This window comes from Ursus americanus, chromosome 23 (assembly GCF_024610735.1).
Source record: "Ursus americanus isolate L20-20 chromosome 23, mUrsAme1.1.p, whole genome shotgun sequence".
Lineage (NCBI taxonomy): Eukaryota > Metazoa > Chordata > Mammalia > Carnivora > Ursidae > Ursus > Ursus americanus.
Genome location: NC_142149.1, coordinates 10,866,914 through 10,886,672, shown reverse-complemented (window position 1 = coordinate 10,886,672; position 19,759 = coordinate 10,866,914). Strand labels below are relative to the sequence as shown.

Genomic DNA, 19,759 nt, shown 5'->3' with positions numbered 1-19,759 from the left:
TTGTATTCATAACAGGGCAGGTAAATCACTAAGGCAAATTCTGTGGTCATGATTTAACTTGGCAAATTTAACTTGCTAATCCAAGCATGGCCATTTACCTCTTGTTCCACTTCCTGTGGCTGAATCCCTTTTATTTTAGCAAACAGCCTGAGGTTTTCCTTCACAGTGAGCACCTCAAATTGAACATTGAATTGAGGACAGACACCAGTTATCTTTTTGATTTCCTCCAAGTCTTGCATTTCAGAGAGATTTTTATTATAGATGGTAACTGATCCTAAAAATAGACGTTAAAATAATTTAACATCGGTAAGATAATATGTTTTATTAATGCTTAGAGATCTTATTCAGGAAAATATTGGCATAGATTCACAAATATCTAAAATAATGACTTCATAATGTATTAACAACTACAAATTAATATTAACATAAATATATGTTCAGGATGGAATATCTTTTCTCTGGAATATCACATAGCAATGGAATAAGGCTAATGATTTTCATAAAAATTTGGGAAATATAAAGTATATTCAAAAACCTATAGTCTGAAGCATGAGAGACTATGGACTATGAGAAACAAACTGAGGGCTTCAGAGGGGAGGGGGGTGGGGGAATGGGATAGGCTGGTGATAGGTAGTAAGGAGGGCACGTATAGTATGGTGCACTGGGTGTTATATGCAACTAATGAATCATTGAACTTTACATCAGAAACCAGGGATGTACTGTATGGTGACTAACCTAATATAATAAAAAAATGTTAAAAAAAAAAAAACCTATAGTCTGGTAAACGATGTTAGATAAACAGACATCGTTTTCTCTTAAGCATTTTAACCTTAAAATAAGAAAGGCAACATATGATCTCTGGACATCTTGCCTTTGAGAAATTTCTTTTTGCTCACCTTCTGTTGGAACAGACGACCCATTAAGGATGTTCAGTAATGAAGATTTGCCAGCTCCACTATGACCCAGAACTGCTGTGATTTGACCTTCATATATGTCAAAGAGCAAGTCTGTTTTTAAAATAAAATATTAGCATTATAAATAAGAGGGCATTAGAAAGAGCTGGTTCTAAGAGTAGAACAAAAAATTTATTTTAGTTGTATATTCTCAAGCATTTAAATAGTTTAAAACATATAATATCCAATATTTTCCTGGCTGCTAAAATAACCTGGTTACTGTAGAATGTTTGTAAAATAAATACAACTACGTAAGATAAATTTAACTATAATTTCAAATACTAACACTGTAATACACTTTCTTCCTGTGTATATGCATGTGCATATATGAACATGTAAATATATATATATGTGTATATATATATATATATACATATATATATGGATTTTGATCATACTCTATTCTTTCCTAGCTTACATTTGCAAATGTTAAATGATAAACATTTTTCATGGCATTAATTACCTTCCAAAATATATTCACCAAAACTGTATATTTTCCCCTGTTATAAATTTTCTATTCTTTTACTACAAACCTTTTGCATTTAGAGGTCGGTAGGAAAAAAATCATTTATTTAAGAACCCTTTACTATTTTTTTGTTTGTTTTCTTTACCACCAAGTGAAAACCAAACTCTGTTATGAAAAGTTGTTGGATAAAATTTTATAATTTTATAAAATAAGAATTTTATAATATGTTATATCTAAGAGATCAGGTTCCTTCAATTAAATTATGTGACCTACTTTCAAACATTATTGAAATTAATTAACAACTGGGATGAATTCCAGTTCATCCATTTCCATCTGGATGATCTTGGATAAACTAAACAGCTATTAAATATGCTGGTAATAATAATTACATCTAAAGAGAAAATTCTTCCTATTATAATACAATCCATTTAAGTTCTCACTTAAAATTCTACTAAAAGATTCTTTAAAAAATTGAAAAAATTAGCTCAAATAATTAAGAAAAATTAAGGAATAGCAAGATATTGGTTTTGACTACATGGTATTAAAATATGTTGGAGAACAGGGAGCCTGGGTGGCTCAGTTGGCTGGACATCTGCCTTTGGTTCAGGTCATGATCTGGGGTCCCGGGATCAAGTCCCATGTTGGGCTCCCCACTCAGCAGGGAGTCTGCTTCTCCTTCTCCCTCTGATCCCCCTTCTTGCTCTCTCACTCTCTCTCTCCTGTCTCTCTCTCTCCAATAAATAAAATCTTTAAAAAAATGTTGGAGAACTATAGTAATTAAAATAATATGTTAGTAATACAGTAACCAGTGGAGTAAATATCATAATTAAAATAATGTTACTACTCCAGGATACACTGACTGATAGAAGAAAAAAGAAGCCTAAGATGGAGCGAAGTAGACATAAAAAAAAAGGATTAAAGAAACAACCTTTTAAAGTCATCAAGAAGATGAATTAATAAATAATATTGGGACAACTAAACAAATATGTCAACAAATTTTACATTTACTTAAGTTTTTAAATGAAAAAAAAAGGGTGTTTTCCAGGGTAACAGAAAACTGATGATACCTATCTTGGAACTGATCTATATTAACTGGGAAAAAAAAAAAAAGAAATATAAGCCTCAGTTTCTTCATCTGCAAAATGGGAGAGATACTATGTATCTCATAGGGTTAAATGAAAAAAAAGTCTGTGTAAAGCACTTATCATAGTTGCCAGCACACAGTAAGTACTCAATAAACTTTAAGCATTTGTTGCTATTAATATTATTGTTGTTGTTAATTATTGTTATTCCCACAAGTGTATAAATTTTTATAAGTTTGAAGGGAAATGATTTGAAATATGAATAAGAATCTTAAAAACATAGTCTCTGAATAATTTACATTTAGAAATTTATATACAGGAAATAATGATATTTACAAAGATTGAACAAGAAGGCTTATTACAGTTTTTTTATGATAATGAAAAATTGGAAACAAGCCAAATTTTGTACACGAGTGTAAGGAAATCGAGGTAGCCATACAACAGGATCCTGTCAGCCACTGAAAGATAGGCTGTAGGTAAGGACTTCAAAGTGTGTTCCCGAAGGTTCCAAAGTTACTACAGGAGCTAGTCGCATGGAGAGAAGGTGGAGAGAGTGCAGCTCCCCCCTTACTTCCCAAAGAGCAGCTGTAACTGGTGATTTCATATAGTTTTCTATGCACTGATATTCATTGTTTTTCATTTTTAGGGTTTTTTTTGAAGATGTCTAGATGTAAAAAGTAGTTCGTGGTTATTGATGAGTAGAAAAGTAGTTCATAATGCACTCTGGAAATTGAAATGACAATTTTAAAAAGTACTTAAATACATCCTTGGCTAAAATTAAAGAAAGAGACCACAGATCTAGATGGCATTGGATGGACAAATCTGGGGTGAGAATAAATTTGCTGACACAGGTACAGGAAACTCTCAAAGTGAGAAATGATCTCAGAGGAATAAATAAGATCGAGTTAAGGGACACTATCTGCTAGAAAGTAAATGCAATGCACATGATGAGAACTCTCAACCTTAGGGGAGGTCTGTGGTTATGCTTTTGTAACTTTTAAGGCTTCCTTCTCTTGTAAAAAATCAATTACAGTCTTCTTAAAAACCATTATTAATAAAAGCAAGCTGTCCTCTATGAAATGCAGCCACTAACTTGGATGTTTACTTCAATGCTTGTTATAGAAAACTATATTTGTTAGAATTTAGTATCAGATACATTGGTTGATTCAAAATTATAACTGTGTTTGCCCTGGGGATAGCGACTTGTGAAATTTAATTCATGGTCAGTGGTGTTACTCGTCTCGTTTTAGTTAATCTCACTGGTACATAGAAACTACATAGGTTCCCTGGCTGGTATAAAAAATATATAAATTTTAAGTCTAGATGTTTTTTTCCTCACGGTGCAAATGAAATACAATATGGTTTTTTGCAAACTCATCTTTAAAAACAAAGTGAAATCACACTTTTCACTGCATGACCCGGTTCTTGTAAATTAATAGATCCATGAAACATCCAGAAGGATGTTATAGCCAGCTCTTAATCACGATTAATCTCCAAGTGATGGAGTTAGATTGTTTGTATCGTTTTCTTTTTCCGTTTTGCTTATCTACATTTACAAAGTTTTCACACGGAATTTTCCCCGTTTTTTGTAATAAAGAAGTCGACAAGACAATGTTTGTCTTTACCTTTCAATGCTTCCATTTTCCCAGACTTTCCTGTATATTCTTTTTGAACATTTCTGATCCTGAAATGACAGAAGTGGTGTTACTCAGCCAACACAGAGATAGTAGGGATCAGGAACAACCCCAGTTAAAGTGATAGATCCATCAACCTCTTTATGTGAAGTAGGGGATGGCATAACCAGTGTACTCAGAAAGACAAAGACTTATTTTTGATTAATCATTTCCCCTGAGAGAGAAAATGAAAGTGTCTCTTTGGAAAGTTACAACAAAATGATTAGTGTTTTGCTTTAGAAAAGCAGAACACTTTGAAATTGTTCTCACTTCTTTCTCTAGCCCTAGAATACTTGGTGTTTCCTCCTCTGTACAAGATCAGCTCATTTATCTGTACTCTTTAACTATCACCTCCCACCCCACCCCCATTCCCTTCAAACTTGCTCATTAATCAGACCTTCTGTCACCTGCATTTTCTATAGTTTCCTCTCTGATAGTTTCCCTTTGGCCCGTAACTCTGCTTTGGATTCAATCAGATTTCTCTCCTCTCCATATTTTTAAACATTTTTGTCAAAGTAAGAATATAAACTTGCCATGTCCACCTTCTCACTTTCTCCTCAATTGCTCTGGCTTCTGAGTCCATTACTGTAGTGAACCTCTTCATACTAAAATCATTAGAGGCCTCCTAAATCACCAAATGTAACAAAGACTTTTCTAGCCTTACTTATGGGATTACGAGTTGCTACTGGTGATGTTGTCCTTGTTGAAAATGCCTACATTCAAGGTAACATTTGACTTACTGGTTTCCCTCCTATCTTTCTAAATGTCCTTTCTCTGTTTCCTTCTTAAAATTATTGTGTTCAGTTAGCCAGCTTATTGTACATCATAAGTTTTTGTTGTAGTGATTAATGATTCATTAGTTGCATGTAACACCCAGTGCTCATCCCGACGCGTCCTTCTCTGTTTCCTTGAAAGGTCCTCTTCTTCTGCCAAATACATCATCTTGGTGTTCCACAGGTTCTCCATGTACATTATGGTCTTTTCACTCTAGACTCTCTTGATGGGTTATCTTATTGATCATCATGGTTTCAACACCAACCTAATGTTGACCCTATCCTTTTCCCTGAGCATCAGGCTCCCACATCTAAAGGTTTCATCTGAATATCACACACATGCACACACATACACACACACCTCTCTAAATGAGTGATTACCAAACTTGAATGCACATTAGAATCCCAACGGAAACTAATGCAGGACAAGGTAGGAACCAGGCTCAACAGATTAGAGATGTCATGACTACATAAGATCATGTACAATGCATTTTCAAATTCAAAGGGAAACAGAATTTAGCCACCCTTTTCTCTGAGCACAGGTCAAAATAAACATAAGGAAATCTATCCAACCAGGATGCTGGCAGTGGGGGTTTAACCAAAGAGTCAGGAAACATAAAAAGAGAAAGGCTTAAAAGGTATTGAATCTGACGGGGTATTTTATCGCTGCCTTTCTTTGCACAGGGGGATGGACTCCCATTGAAATGGGGGTTTTATGTTTTATTTTAATAAAGAAACTTCCATCTAGGAGCAGCCGGTTGCTTCTGGATTTCAGAGATGAAGATAGCCATTTGTTTGGGGCAGACATTCTGCTTATGTTCTGGGAATGCTGCATGAATAAGCAGAAGTTATAGAAATGGATAGTTGTGCATACAAACGCCCCCAGAGAAGGAAAATTGGGAGGGGGGTAATAGCTGAGAGGGAGCCAGCTGTGAATAAAAAAATAGATATTTTTACATAGCCAAGATACTGGTTCTGGTTAGAACTCTGCATGAATTTCTCTATACTTCCAGATGTGTATAGCTAACAGGTGGCTAGGGAAAGAGGAAGTGCTCATTGGTTATAAAGGCGAGAGCACCTGTGAAAAGGGGAATCAACACAGAAATAAGGAGGGAGATAAGGTGGAGGGTGATGTGGTAACATTATATGGAGCCAAGCAAAGAGAATTTTCCTTTCAAGGAGCAGTCAGGAGATATTGGTGGTCACGTGGAAGAGTTCAAAGTAACATTCACAAAGACAAATTTCTTCTTCAATATTTTGCCCAGGCTCACCCTGCTGCTGTTGGTCAATAATTAATTTGCCTTGCACCCACATGTTGCTGTAAGAGTGAATACCTGATGGCTTCTTTTCCTTGGAATTCTGGAGCAACTGGTTCAAAATAATCCTCAGAGGGATGCTCAGGATCTATTTCTTTCTCGATTACCTTATTATGAGTCCTCTGATATTGGAAACAAGATGAGTTCAGGAAAAATAATGGAGAATAATGGCGCTCATCTCCATCTAATTAATCAAGAGGCAATAAAATATTGGATCAGTCATATTAGAACAATGAGTAAAGAAGCCTTATTCAAAATAGTGCAGAGTATCTTAGACTTTTAAGCATCGTAGAGAAATTCTTTTCTTTCTAACTTCCTATTATTGAAAACAAAACTTGTCATAAAGTAAAAATGAAAATTCAAAGGAAATAACATATGATCCTAAAAGTTAAACAACATAATAGAACTTTGAAGAAAGTATATATAAACCAAAGTTCTGAAAAAATGTGATCTCAAAAGTATTTAGGATGAATGAAACCAAATATTTAGGGGGAAAGCCCTAATCAGCAAATAGAAACAACTGAAACATGTTTGTGAACTTAAGAAATCACTTGATCACAGGGGCTCCTGGTTGACTCACTGAGTTAAGCAACCAACTCTTGATTTTGGCTCATCTCATGATCTCAGGGTGGTGAGATCCAGCCCCACATCAGGCTCTGTGCTGAGCATGAAGCCAGCTTAAGATTTTCTCTCTTCCTCTGCCCCTCCCCTCACTCAAGGTGCTCTCGCTCTCTCTCTCCAAAAAAAAAAAAATCACTTGATCACAACTATATGATTGGACATAATACTGAAATCCATATGGTATGTGAATGCAAAGTACAGGAAGAAATTGTATCTGTTCAGGATAAATATATTATCATTTTCCAAATTTAAGACAATGAAGTAGGATTTGTTACTAAGAGCTTTCAGATATTAAACCAGAAGTCACAGAAAGATAGGAATATATTTAATAATTGCATAGAAACATACATGACAGCTTTAAATACAAAGTGGAAAGAAGATAAAAAATAAGATAAATAAATAAGATTGTGCAAGGAAAAAAAAGCGTTCTGATGCTAGCATGTGTGAAGGAATTCTGGTCTGAGATCATGACCTGAGCTGAAACCAAGAGTCAGGTGCTCAACTGACTGAGCCACCCAGATGCCCCAAGAACTATTTATTAAGAAGCACTTTCACCATATGATGGCTCTACACTAGCCAAAGCCATGTTAAGAACTAATTTATTTCAGCTTGTACTGAAACAAATCTTAAATACCGTTCTTTGAAAACATGTTCAGGGATTCTTGAAAAAAAAGTAACATTATTTAATTACCGTATATTTGTAATGTATATTATTAAAATCAGAAGAATAACTGTTTTTACATAGAAATTCAAACCATTAAAACTCTGAAGTAGAAATAAAGAACTCATTCAGCTTGTGATGGGAAATATTTGCTATTCTTTTTTTCTTAATATACATTTATATAACCTTCAGTAAAAATGTATAATGTGATCAATATGTGCAGAGGTCAGAAAAAAGCCACTTTTACTTACAAGGTAAGATTTTGTCAAAGTATAATGCCAATGCCAAGTAGAAAAGTGCATCAAAAGCCAATATGGAAAAAGTTGCAATCATTACATATGAGTCTCCTGAAGGGTCAGGAAAAATTATACCATTCATAGTATTATCCAAGTAGATAATCTAAGATTCAGACAAAAATAATAATTAATAAATTTTTAAGAAAAATACATACAAATAATTCAGCATAGCAGCAAGAATTATCACTTTATTAAACAGCTGTTTTGAGAAACACTTATAATGAAGCTATTGGTGTAACTATTTCTATTTGACAGCAATCCAAGGATTATAAGAAGGAAATACTGACTTAAAAAACATGATACTCTAAGAGCAGGAATTTTTTAAAAAGATTTTATTTATTTATTTATTTATTTGAGAGAGAGAGAAAGAGAGAGCATGAGCAGGGGGAAGAGGGAGCAGGAGAAGCAGACTCCCCACTAAGCAGGGAGCCCAACACAGGTCCTGGGATCATAACTTGAGCTGACGGCAGATGCTTAACCAACTGAGCCACCCAGGTGCCCCTAAGAATATGAATTTAAATGATAAGTCATTTTTTTGTGTTCATAAAGTCATTGTAATATTGCAAAATATCTACTCTATGCAGCAGAAAATACACATTTTAGAAAGAATATGAAGAATTGTTTGAACCATCATAGTAGGATGATGATAAGAGAACTTCTTTTTCTAGTTATTACTGCAAATAAAGATATGTTTATAATTCTGTCATGTAACAATAGGTGTTATGTTCTAGGTGTTATTCTAAGACTTTTTATAATATCTCATTTAATCCTCACCTAACCCCCCAGGGCAAACCTTATCATTTTTATGTTCATTTTACATGTGGTGGAAGTGAAGCAAGTAGAAATTGAGTAGCTTAACCCACTAAAGTCAAAATCACAGTAAGGAGCATCAAAGGTGAATTCAGAGCACAGGAAGTCCAGCTCTCAAGCCCAGTTCCTCACACAAGGCAATATACAACTCTATTTGTGTTAAAATCTTAACATTTCATGACAAAGTTGAGTTATTCTGGGAATGCAAGTCTGGGTTGACATTTTTTTTTTTAAGATTTTATTTACTTATAGACAGCAAGAGAGGGAACACAAGCAGGGGGAGTGGGAGAGGAGGAAGCAGGCTCCTAGTGGAGAAGCCTGATGTGGGGCTCGATCCCAGAAGGCTGGGATCACACCCTGAGCCGAAGGCAGACGCCTAATGACTGCGCCACCCAGGCGCCCCTGGGTTGACATTTTAAGATCAATCTATGTAACTCAATATAAAACAGATTGAAGGAGACACTAATGTGGTTAATCAATTAGATGAACAAAAATCATTTGATACAATTTAATACCCACTTATAATAAAGAAAGTCTCTCCACAAATTAAACAAAAAAGCAATTTTCTTTAACCTGGTAAAATAGATGTACAAAGACCAACACCAAAAATCATGCTTATTATGAAATGTTAAAAGCTTTTCCTTTACTTGTATTTCTATTCAACACTGTACTAAAGGTCCCAGTCTCTGCAATAAAACAAGAAAAATAACTGGCATTAGAACTGCAAAAGGAAAAAACAAACCTTCATTATTTGTAGACATCATGATTATATGTAAGAAAATCCCAAGATAAAGCCCAGAAAAATACTAGTTTTAATAAAAGAATATAGCAAGAAGACTGGTTACAGTGCCAATTTACAGAAATCTGTTGCATCTCTCTACATTAACAGCAAACATTTAAAAATAAGAATTTAAACACAGATGCTATTTATAATGGCATCAAAAGTATCAAAAACTTTGGAATATATAAAAAATGTGCAAGGCTCAATACTTAAAACTAAAACAATTACTAAGGGAAAGTGAATGTGAAGATATGTTATGTTCATGATCAAAAAAAAGTATCAGGGTGCCTGGGTGGCTCAGTCAGTTAAATGTCCAGCTCTTGATTTCAGCTCAGGTCATGATCTCAGGGTCATGGGATCCACCCCCTGAGCTGGACTCCGCACTCAGTGAGAAGTCTGCTTGAGATTCTCTCTCTCCCTCTTCCTCTGCCCCTCCCTGCCACAAGTGCTCTCTCTCTCTCTCTCACTGTCTCTTAAATAAATAAATCTTTTTAAAAAGTGTCAATTTCGGGGCGCCTGGGTGGCACAGCGATTAAGTGTCTGCCTTCGGCTCAGGGCGTGATCCCGGCGTTCCGGGATCGAGCCCCACATCAGGCTCCTCCACCATGAGCCTGCTTCTTCCTCTCCCATTCCCTCTGCTTGTGTTCCCTCTCTCGCTGGCTGTCTCTATCTCTGTCAAATAAATAAAATCTTTTAAAAAAAAAGTGTCAATTTCCCTCAAATTGATTGAAAAATTCAACTGTACCAAAATGTCAACAGCTTTGTGTACACATATATATGTGCGCGTAACATGATAGGTTAATCCTAAAATTTACAGCATTCAAAGAACCTAGAATAGAAAAAAGTCCCTTGGAAAAGAAAATCAAATGGTAAAATCATTACTACCAGATATCAAGACATATCAACAAAAACAATTAGGTCAATGTGGCAACAGTACAAGGATAGACAGATGGGTCAAGACATGATTGGCTGAGCTGTGACAAAGGAAATACTGCAATTCATTCAGGGAAAGGATGCCTTTTCAATAAATGAAACAGACGAAATTGGATATTCATGTAGAAAAATTAATACCCTTCTACCTATAGATACACAAAAGTTATTTTGAAATGGATTTTATATCTAAATATAAAAGTAGAATCAACTGAGCTTCCAGATAAAAACATGGGAGATTATCTTTATAACCTTGGGGAACGCAATGATTTCTTAAAGATACAAAAGCACTCGACAGAGAAGAAAACTTGACAAACTGGACTTTATCGAAAGTAAGAACCTTGTAAATTAAAAGCACCTTGTAAAGAACCTTGTAAACTAAGAGAGTAAAAATGTCAGCAACAAATCACTGAAAAATGTCTCATTTCCAGTGTATATATAAGAAATCCATACAAAGTAACAAGGAAAGATACAAAGTCAGTTTAAAAATGGGGGAAAGGGGCGCCTGGATGCCTTAGTTGGTTAAGTGTCTGCCTTCAGTTCAGGTTGTGCTCCTGGGGTCCTGGGGTTGAGCCCTGGGTCAGGCTCCCTGCTCAGCAGGGAGTCTGCTTCTCCCTCTGCCTCTGCCCCTCTTCCCTGCTCAAGTGCTCGCTCGGGCTCTTTTTCTCTCTCAAGTGAATTAAAAAAAAATATTTTTTAAAAAATGGGGGAAAAACCTGGATAGGCGTTTTACAAAAGAGAAAAACCAAAATGCCACTATGCATATGAAAAAGAATTAAATTTCATTATAAAATCAGAAAAATGCAAATTAATACCAAAAGGATTATTATTGCAGATCCATCAGAATGTTTAAAATTTGGAAGACGGACAATACCAAATGCCAGTAAAGATTTGGAGCAACTGTAACTCTGAAACTCTTGGTGCAAAAGTAAATTGATGCAATCACTTTGGAAAAATATTTGGCAGTAGCTATGAAGATTAAGATATACATACCCTAGGTCCTGCTATTTAACTCCTACATATATACCAAACAGAACTGAATGCCCATTTTCACTAGGAAATATGCATAAGATTTTTTTTTCAGAGTTAACATTAGTCAAAAACTGGAAAGTATTTTTGTTCATCAATAAGAAAATCGATAGCATAGTCACATACTACATAACATACTACGTATGACACGGAGTCACATACTATGTAACAGTCTATTACAGCAACACTCCAACTATGGATGAGATCTAAAAACATAATGTTGGGGAAAAAGTCAGATTTTTAAAAAAAGCACTTTGGAGAGTATCACTTATATAAAGTTGAAAGCAGGCAACACTAAAAAAATTATACTTAGGAACACACATTAGGTGATAAATGAAAAAGCAGGAATTGATGATCACAACACTTCTATCTTTAGGAGGAAGGAGTGTCTGGAGGAGTTTCGGAGTTGTGGCAGCCTTCTATTTCTTGATCTGGTTCATGAATACTTTGACATACTTTATAAGTATTTGTTAAACTCTTTATAGTCCTGAAAATGTTTCAGATTTGAGGTTTCAAACAGAGGTTTACACAATAATTAGCTAGAGAATGCCTTCATTATATAAAGTACGAGGAAAGGTAAACAGTTGCACATGAAAAACAAGAAGAGAATACTTCAAAATGAAAATACACCTGAGAGGTGAAAATCTGTCCTAGTCAAGACGTTTTTATTTAAGTTTCCTTGTGTGATGGTGATTTTTCTACAATGCAATAATAACACTTTCAAATCTAGCTTTAGGGGAAAAATTGTTTAGAATAAATGCTCTTAATTTGAAAGAGTGTTTGATTATAAGGAATCACGCAATATCAAATTCTTTTGAAAGTTCAGTAATAAACCAATGAACTACTTTCTTACCTTACTCATTCCAGCAGTGAAGGCAAAGGGGCTGCAAATACTGAAAATCCACTCCAAAGAGGAAGGAAGTTGTCTATAATATACAGCGAATCCCACACCCCCACAAAAGGCATCGAGGAGAAACAGAGCCAAATTGGTGAGGAGAGTTTTCTTTAACAACACGCTCATCAGGAATGTTAAAGTTATCTGAAAGAGAGAAGACATCTGGTCGTTAAACAGATTTAGTTCACTGAGAATCATTGGCAGCACAATACAATACGGATCTTTAGATCATAACGTAAGTATTTATCAGTGAGACGGTGATGAAAATATTTAGGTATAACAATGCTCAGCCCTTTCCTCAACCCTTTTGTAAAGAGGATCCTTTTCTGTCCTCCTCAACTACTCTGGGCTTTAGTTGCTAAAGAAAGGGCACGGAGAAGCTGTGTGAGAGTTGAGGAAAGAATAGAAATTCAGACTTGGAAACACTGGAAGAGCCTACATTAATATATTAACAAAGGGCATCCACATACCTCTGCAGAATTTAGAGGCTCTTGTTTTACACGAAGGAAGAGGCATGACACGGGGAGTGAGGGCAAGGTGGAGTGTCAAGAGGGAAATACTGTGAAAGCCACCATGTTACAGAGAACCTTTGGGGAAAAGAGATGGGTCCTCCCCTCAAGGGCATCCTCACTAAAATCTTCTAGAAAAGCCTTAGAGCCAAATATTTTCAGAATCAGAATTTTTTTTCTTTTTGATGCATCATTTCATTAATTCAGAACTTTATGCAAATGAGAGGTCCAATTTTATTTACTTTACATCATTTTCTCACACTATCATAGAGACTTTCTCTAGCAAACACACACACACACAATGGACATAAAGGAAATAACTATAATAACCTCCAGAGAAATGAATTTTTGCTACAGATAATTAAGACCTAAAGCAGAGAATGTGGTAATAAATGTATGAACTTACCAAAGATAAGCCATATAAGAAAAAGAGTGTAAATATGACCGTGAAGCCCGTCATGACTATAATTTGGGTAGATGTTATGATAACTGTAATCATCATGGAAATAATGAAGGTGAAGCCAGCATAGATTAAACCGCAGGAGAGCCTAAAAAAAGACAAAAAGTTATTTCAATTATTTTAACTTCATTATGAAATATTTAAAACATACAAAAATATCTAAAGAACAGTACAATATTTAACCTTCTACTTGCCACCTGGATTAATAACTACAAGATTACTAATATCACATTGGCATGGAAGTAGACAGCAGCTCTGTGTTCACATATTGTATAAACAGTATGAACACTACATAAATAGTATCATCTTGAATGTGTTCTTCTGCTTGCTTTTATCAATAAACATATACAATATTATACACTGCTGTGTAATATTTCATTGTCTGAATATATCCCAAAGTTTTTCTGCCCATGGACATTTAGGTTGTTTCCAATTTTTATTTCTGATGCATTGTTGCTAAGAGCACTCTTGTACTTGGGAAGGAAAAATAAAATAAGATGAAAATTGAGACTCTTAACTGTCGGAAACAAACTGAGGGTTGCTGGAGGGGAGGCTGGTAGGAGGATGGGGTAACTGGGGGATGGGCATTAAGGAGGGCACTTGAGGGAATGAGCACCGGTTGTTATATGCAACTGATGAATCACTAAATTCTACCTCTGACACTAATTTAAAAAAAGAAAAGAAAAGAAAAGAACACTCTTGTACTTTTCTTTTTTGGAAAATGCACAAAATTTTCTCTAAGGTATAACTGCTGAGTTAAAGAGATTAAGTTTTTTGTATCTTTAATGTTATCACATATTACCGAGATGTTCTAATTGTAGAAGTGGGAGGAAATTAAACAGCTGTGGACCAATCAAGTAACCATGGAAGCATTGGGGGCAGATGATAATTTGACCATTTTTTGAGGATCTCAGCTGGCAGGACCTCCACTCTCCCTAGTAGTAGAAAACTGAAATTTTGTAACTCCACAAAGCCCATCCTACTATTGCTATTTCTACTAACAATTTCTTTCTTAAACTGATCTAAATAATGGTATACCCTTAAGTGTTCACACTGCTTTGCTTCAGATGAGCTGGTGTTCACACGATTATGAGGTAGTTACTAAGAAAGAGTATTCAGTCTTAGATCTAACAAGCCTGCAGGGTGTTTGAGTCCAAGCTTCTCATTTTCTAGATAAGTAAACTGTAGTTCCTATTATTACTTAATGGGCCTTTTCAAGGTCAACAAAGTAAATCAATAACAAAGCTAAGATTTGTTGCAGTCCTTCCTAGGCCACAGATCTTTTCCTCTACATAAAATTGCATAACTAAATAAGAATTCAACAGCTGAAAAAAACAGCGAGACTATTAAAACCAGGAACTTGCATGAATATGTCCCAGTACAACAGGTTTAATTACTGCTTATTCGACTTCTTTTTAAAGGTCATGTCATTACAATGATTCAGACTTTGTTAGAAACATCAGCGTTTTTGGAAAGCATTTGGGCATTCTGCACAATCCACTTCCTGAGTACAGAAGGGAACTACTATAGGTAGGAATTGAAAATCTATAGAGTAGGAGAATTACAAATGAAGGAACTTAAAACATTACCTAGAAAAGGGAACTCATTGCAGGGAGCTGGGGTGGGGGGGAGATGTTAATAAAGCAATGAAAACCTTCATGATAAAAACAAAGCAATGCAGGCATCACACTGAAATAATAAATGTGGATGCATTTCACATTTATTGCATTACTTAAAAAAGAAGGTTGCCATAAAATTCATTTCCAATAGACACTGCATACTTAATAAAGACATTTCAGATTTGTTTTCCTTCTTAGTTTTAAGGACATATAAATTCATTTTGCTAAATTTAGGTTACATGCATACTACGAAGCATTTATTCTGAGAATGAACCCACATCTAAATACCCAATACCTTTCTGATTTTAAGGTAGAGTTGACTTGTGCCTGCCTATTCTCAGGTAACTGCAGGATGCTGCCTCACAGGATATTCCCTGGACTGAAAAATTGTCCTTTTTACACAGATTTCCTGCCTCTTCCCTCCTAACAGACCTCTATTCAGTCCTTTGCATTTGCCAAAATTCTACTGGAAACCACTTTTCTACTTCCTTTTTTGTTTCAGAAATAGTTTCCTCTTTTTCTATTTCATGATTAAGGTATATTAGAATCAAAACTCCCTCTTTTTTTTTTTCTTAAAGATTTTATTTATTTATTTGACAGAAAGAGAGACAGCCAGCGAGAGAGGGAGCACAAGCAGAGGGAGTGGGAGAGGAAGAAGCAGGCTCCCAGCAGAGGAGCCTGATGTGGGGCTGGATCCCAGAACGCCAGGATCACGCCCTGAGCCAAAGGCAGACGCCACCCAGGTGCCCCAAAACTCCCTCTTTTAATCAAATATACTTTATATAAAATTTAAAATTTCCTAGACCATAATTTTATTTCAGAGAACATGTGGCTTGCAAAGAGTTCCTTACCCATTCCAGATAGTCCTACATTCCTAAAGAGTAATTCTCTTGATAGGGAGACTATACAAAGAAATATCTTCCAGGATTCAATATTGAAAAATGTTAAGTTTTTTTTAGGGTAAAATAAACAGATTATTTCTCCTTTTTTCCTTTTCCTAGACAACGTGAATATTGTAACTAATTACATTGCAGAATTCTCTGCTTTGGCCTGTTGGAAGCTTCGAACTTGTATGATTTGCATTTTTTTTAAAGATTTTATTTATTTATTCGACAGAGATGGAGATAGCCAGCGAGAGAGGGAACACAAGCAGGGGGAGTGGGAGAGGAAGAAGCAGACTCCTAGCAGAGGAGCCTGATGTGGGGCTCGATCCCATAACGCCGGGATCACGCCCTGAGCCGAAGGCAGATGCTTAACCGCTGTGCCACCCAGGCGCCCCTATGATTTGCATTTTTATCTGCTAGTCTTAGCTACTTATCACTTTGTTAGGTTCTCGTTTCTATTCCTCAATTATTTCTTTTTATTATAATACAAATACATGTAGACAGATATGTAAATAAATATAGGTATGTTTAAATATATCTATTTTAAAATCATTTAAATCATTAATGAACGAGGCAAGACACAAATATATCAGTGTATGAAGCAAATGCTCTTACTAAGACCTTATGTGCCATCCTAAGTGCTGTATGTGCTGGGCACATTTCATGCGCTATCTCAACTCCAACATATGGCACTTAAGTGCTGCAAAAAATACACCCCTGGTGACTAAACCTCTGACCACAAGCTAGCCATTATAGGATCGTACTTTTTTCAACATGAGGAAGCATGGAGAAATCAAATGATAACTGTGGGCAGACCAAGCAGGAAAGTTGCAATCAGGGCAGCTGGGCTGGAGTCCCAGCTCTGGTAGACATCATCCATTTGACATTGGGCAACTCTTTTACTCTCTTTGATCTTCATGGAACCTCTATCACAGCATTAGCTTAACATACTCATGGCATGGATAAAGTGCTCGGCAAATTACAATCGCTATTTTGCATAGCAACATTTTAAAAGGAGTAAATAAAAAACGAGAACAAAAGAAGAGCGAGGCAATGTGTCAAGCTTAACCCATACTTTTTGAAATAATAACTTTTTTACTGCTTCCAAATTTGTGATTATTCATTTATTAGCACTGCTTGAATTGCTCACTCACCAGAAGGCTGATTCTTGCAGACCCATCATTTTCATAAACTCCTTGCACTTTTTTCTCTCTTTTGTAACATTAAGTGATACAAAATATATAAATGGAAAAAAGTAAAGCAGGCAGTAGAAAATAAACAGCTCCTTTTGAAGAACACCTTTGTATATAAAAGGCAAAGTCTTCATATTTACAGCAGTAAGTGACATCAATTCCTCCACGACGGAGTGATTTGTTGCAATCTACAGCAGGGTTTAAACAAATAAAGTCATTATTTGACAAACAGAAATCTGAATAAGCTATGGATATTATACCAATATCAATTTCCTGATTTTAATATTGTTCTGTGGTTATGCAAGATAGAACAGTTAGGAGAAACTGGATGAAGGGTACATGGACCTCCCTGCACCTTGTTTTTGCAATTCCTTGACATTCTGAAACTACTTGAAAACTTAAAGTTAAAAACAAAAACAATGTGTTCCTTTGCCTAAATCCAAATTCCACCTCTGTGCACCTGCTTCACTATATAAACATGAAAACCTGAGTATATATCATCTTCCATCAAAATCTGATGCCTATGGAATTAGCTTACTTTAATTATTAGAACTTTTCTTACTTGTATGATAGCAGCATTAATTGCAGCTTGTAAAGCCACAAATCCACTACTCCAGTATTTGGAAAGAGAACAGGAATGCCCATCATCCATATTCCAACAATGAGCTATAAGCACAAAGAAAAGCATAACCAACATTATCAGATGAAAGCAATTAGAGAATAAAAAACAAAAATCCAAGAGAAAACAATCTAGAGGAATCTCCACCAGTCAGAACGTATAGCCACACAGAAGAAGAGCAAATGAAAGTTCTTAATGAGGCAATTTTATTCATGGAGACCATAGTTAGCAGGCATAGAAAGTCTTAGAAAATAAAAAGAAGATGAAAGCAAACACTCTGATCCAACCATACTGGATTGCTTGCTCTGCCTTAAAGTGCTAAATGCATTCTAGTGCTACCATTTTTTTTTCTCATATGCTCTCCCTACAGATGGATCCGTGGCACACTCTTTCCCTCTATCCTTACCTCTTCTCAAAAGCAAATTCAACACAGAGGTCTTTCCTGGTTACCACAAATAACAACATCTAAAAGAGCGTTCAGGCTCTATCTTCTAAGCCTGCTATATTTTACTTTGTTCTTTTATCACCACCTGGCAAAGTGCATTGTTTTTGCCCTCCCCCATCCCTGACTGGACCGATTCGTGCCAGCAGGCTCTAATGCTCACTTCCACCCCAAGGCCAGAACAGTGCAGGACACATAGTAGACACTCAGTGAATGAATGGAAAAGAACCAACTCTATTAGTCATATCAATTCTGCTTCCTAAAAAGTCCTCAAACCCATTCACTCTCGTTGGCTGCCTCCACTCTGGTCCAAGCCGCCATCAGCTCCTTGGTATGCTTCCTTGCGTTCTCCCTGACCCCTCTGCAATCCATTCTCTGGGCTATATCTGGAGAGCTCCCTTGGGCTTGGGAATCTAATCACTTCTCTGCCCTGATTAAAGTACCTCCACAGCCCTCCATCACCCTAGGTTTGTAGGACGTCACAGGATCTAGCCCTGGGGTAGCTTCAGCCTCATTCCTTTCAGTGTTCTCTGTTCAGCTAAACTGCTCTTCTTCCACATATACTAACAGATGCCTGTTGTCACCCCAGGACCTTTACACTTGCCCTTCCTCTCTCTGAAATACAATGCCTTTAGTAGCCTCCACCCATGTTCTATTCCTTCTCATTAGTTTAAACCTCACTTTGCCAGGTAGGGCTTCTCTAATCCCACAGCCTATTAGAAACCCCTGGTCGAAGCCTCCCATCCTCAGCACCTTTCCTTGCACTTGTCATTAACTGTTCAATGTCTGCCTTTCCTGCGAACCTGGAACCTCAGCTGAGGCTAGGACCTCTCAGTCTTGATCCCTCTCTGCATCCTCTGCAATGAGCACCTGCACATTCACTTTACAGCTGTTGGATGACTCAGTAATGTTTGAAGAGTCATCTCCTACTGGGAAGATATGATTGACCTTGGAATAAGTTTAGCAATAAAATGTGCTTTCTCTATCTTCTCATGTTCTATCAAAAGCATCTCTGTTGCCCATCCTGACCTATCCCTTATGTTAAAAACATGAAAAATGCCACAATATTTTTACATGGAAAATCACCTGCGAAAAGATCTTCCTTCAAAAATGGAATGTAATATCCCGGAAAAAATTTTAACTTATAAGAGAAAGTGTCATTAAAGACAATTCCCACGATGCCTGTGATATTGTCTAGGAGTATTTTATCCATGGATTTTTGATTCGGTACTCCAATGATCCTTCTTTCTGTGAATGACAAGGTAAAAATAGACATGCAGGATTATACAGTTTCACCACAATGGAATGTGATAGCCAACTGTGTCGTCATATATTTTTCACTGGAATTAAACTAAAATCATTTTCCATTTAAATTAAACTTATCCCAAAGGGAAGGAGGGAAGTTTTTTTTGTTTTTTGTTTTTTTTTTAATGTTTTAGATTCTAGAATCAGGAGATATGCATGAGAATGTAGTGTTTTCTTTTAATAATGGCAAGTATTATGACAAGTTTCAGGTATATAAAATATTATGCTAGGGTAAGTATGCATAAGAGAATTGGGATACAAAAATAGAGGTAATTGGAGTAGTTATTATACAGTCAAGGGATTCCAGATGTCAGATTTACTGAAGCAAAGATACCTCATCTGATCTTTGCCTTGTGAGGAAACTAAGATCACAAAGTGACTCTAAAAGTCGGCAATGTCACTTATTAAAAATTAAGGATTAGGGAGTAGACAGCGAAACTGC

General features: G+C 36.0%; 1 protein-coding gene across 4 annotated transcripts in view; it reads right to left on the bottom strand.

Moving 5' to 3' along the window:
• The window catches only part of ABCA6 (ATP binding cassette subfamily A member 6), a 65,967-nt gene that overhangs the window by 37,462 nt on the left and 8,746 nt on the right, over nt 1–19,759 (bottom strand). For all 4 annotated transcript variants that reach the window (XM_045814212.2, XM_087854181.1, XM_045814211.2 and 1 more), the window contains exons 4-13: nt 19,099–19,260; nt 17,514–17,617; nt 16,913–17,139; nt 13,202–13,343; nt 12,245–12,430; nt 7,797–7,944; nt 6,282–6,447; nt 4,127–4,185; nt 897–1,007; nt 99–274 (exon numbers count right to left, since the gene is read on the bottom strand). In XM_045814212.2, the coding sequence (XP_045670168.2) occupies nt 99–274; nt 897–1,007; nt 4,127–4,185; nt 6,282–6,447; nt 7,797–7,944; nt 12,245–12,430; nt 13,202–13,343; nt 16,913–17,139; nt 17,514–17,617; nt 19,099–19,260 (1,481 nt within the window). The remainder of the gene's footprint in view (nt 1–98; nt 275–896; nt 1,008–4,126; nt 4,186–6,281; nt 6,448–7,796; nt 7,945–12,244; nt 12,431–13,201; nt 13,344–16,912; nt 17,140–17,513; nt 17,618–19,098; nt 19,261–19,759) is intronic.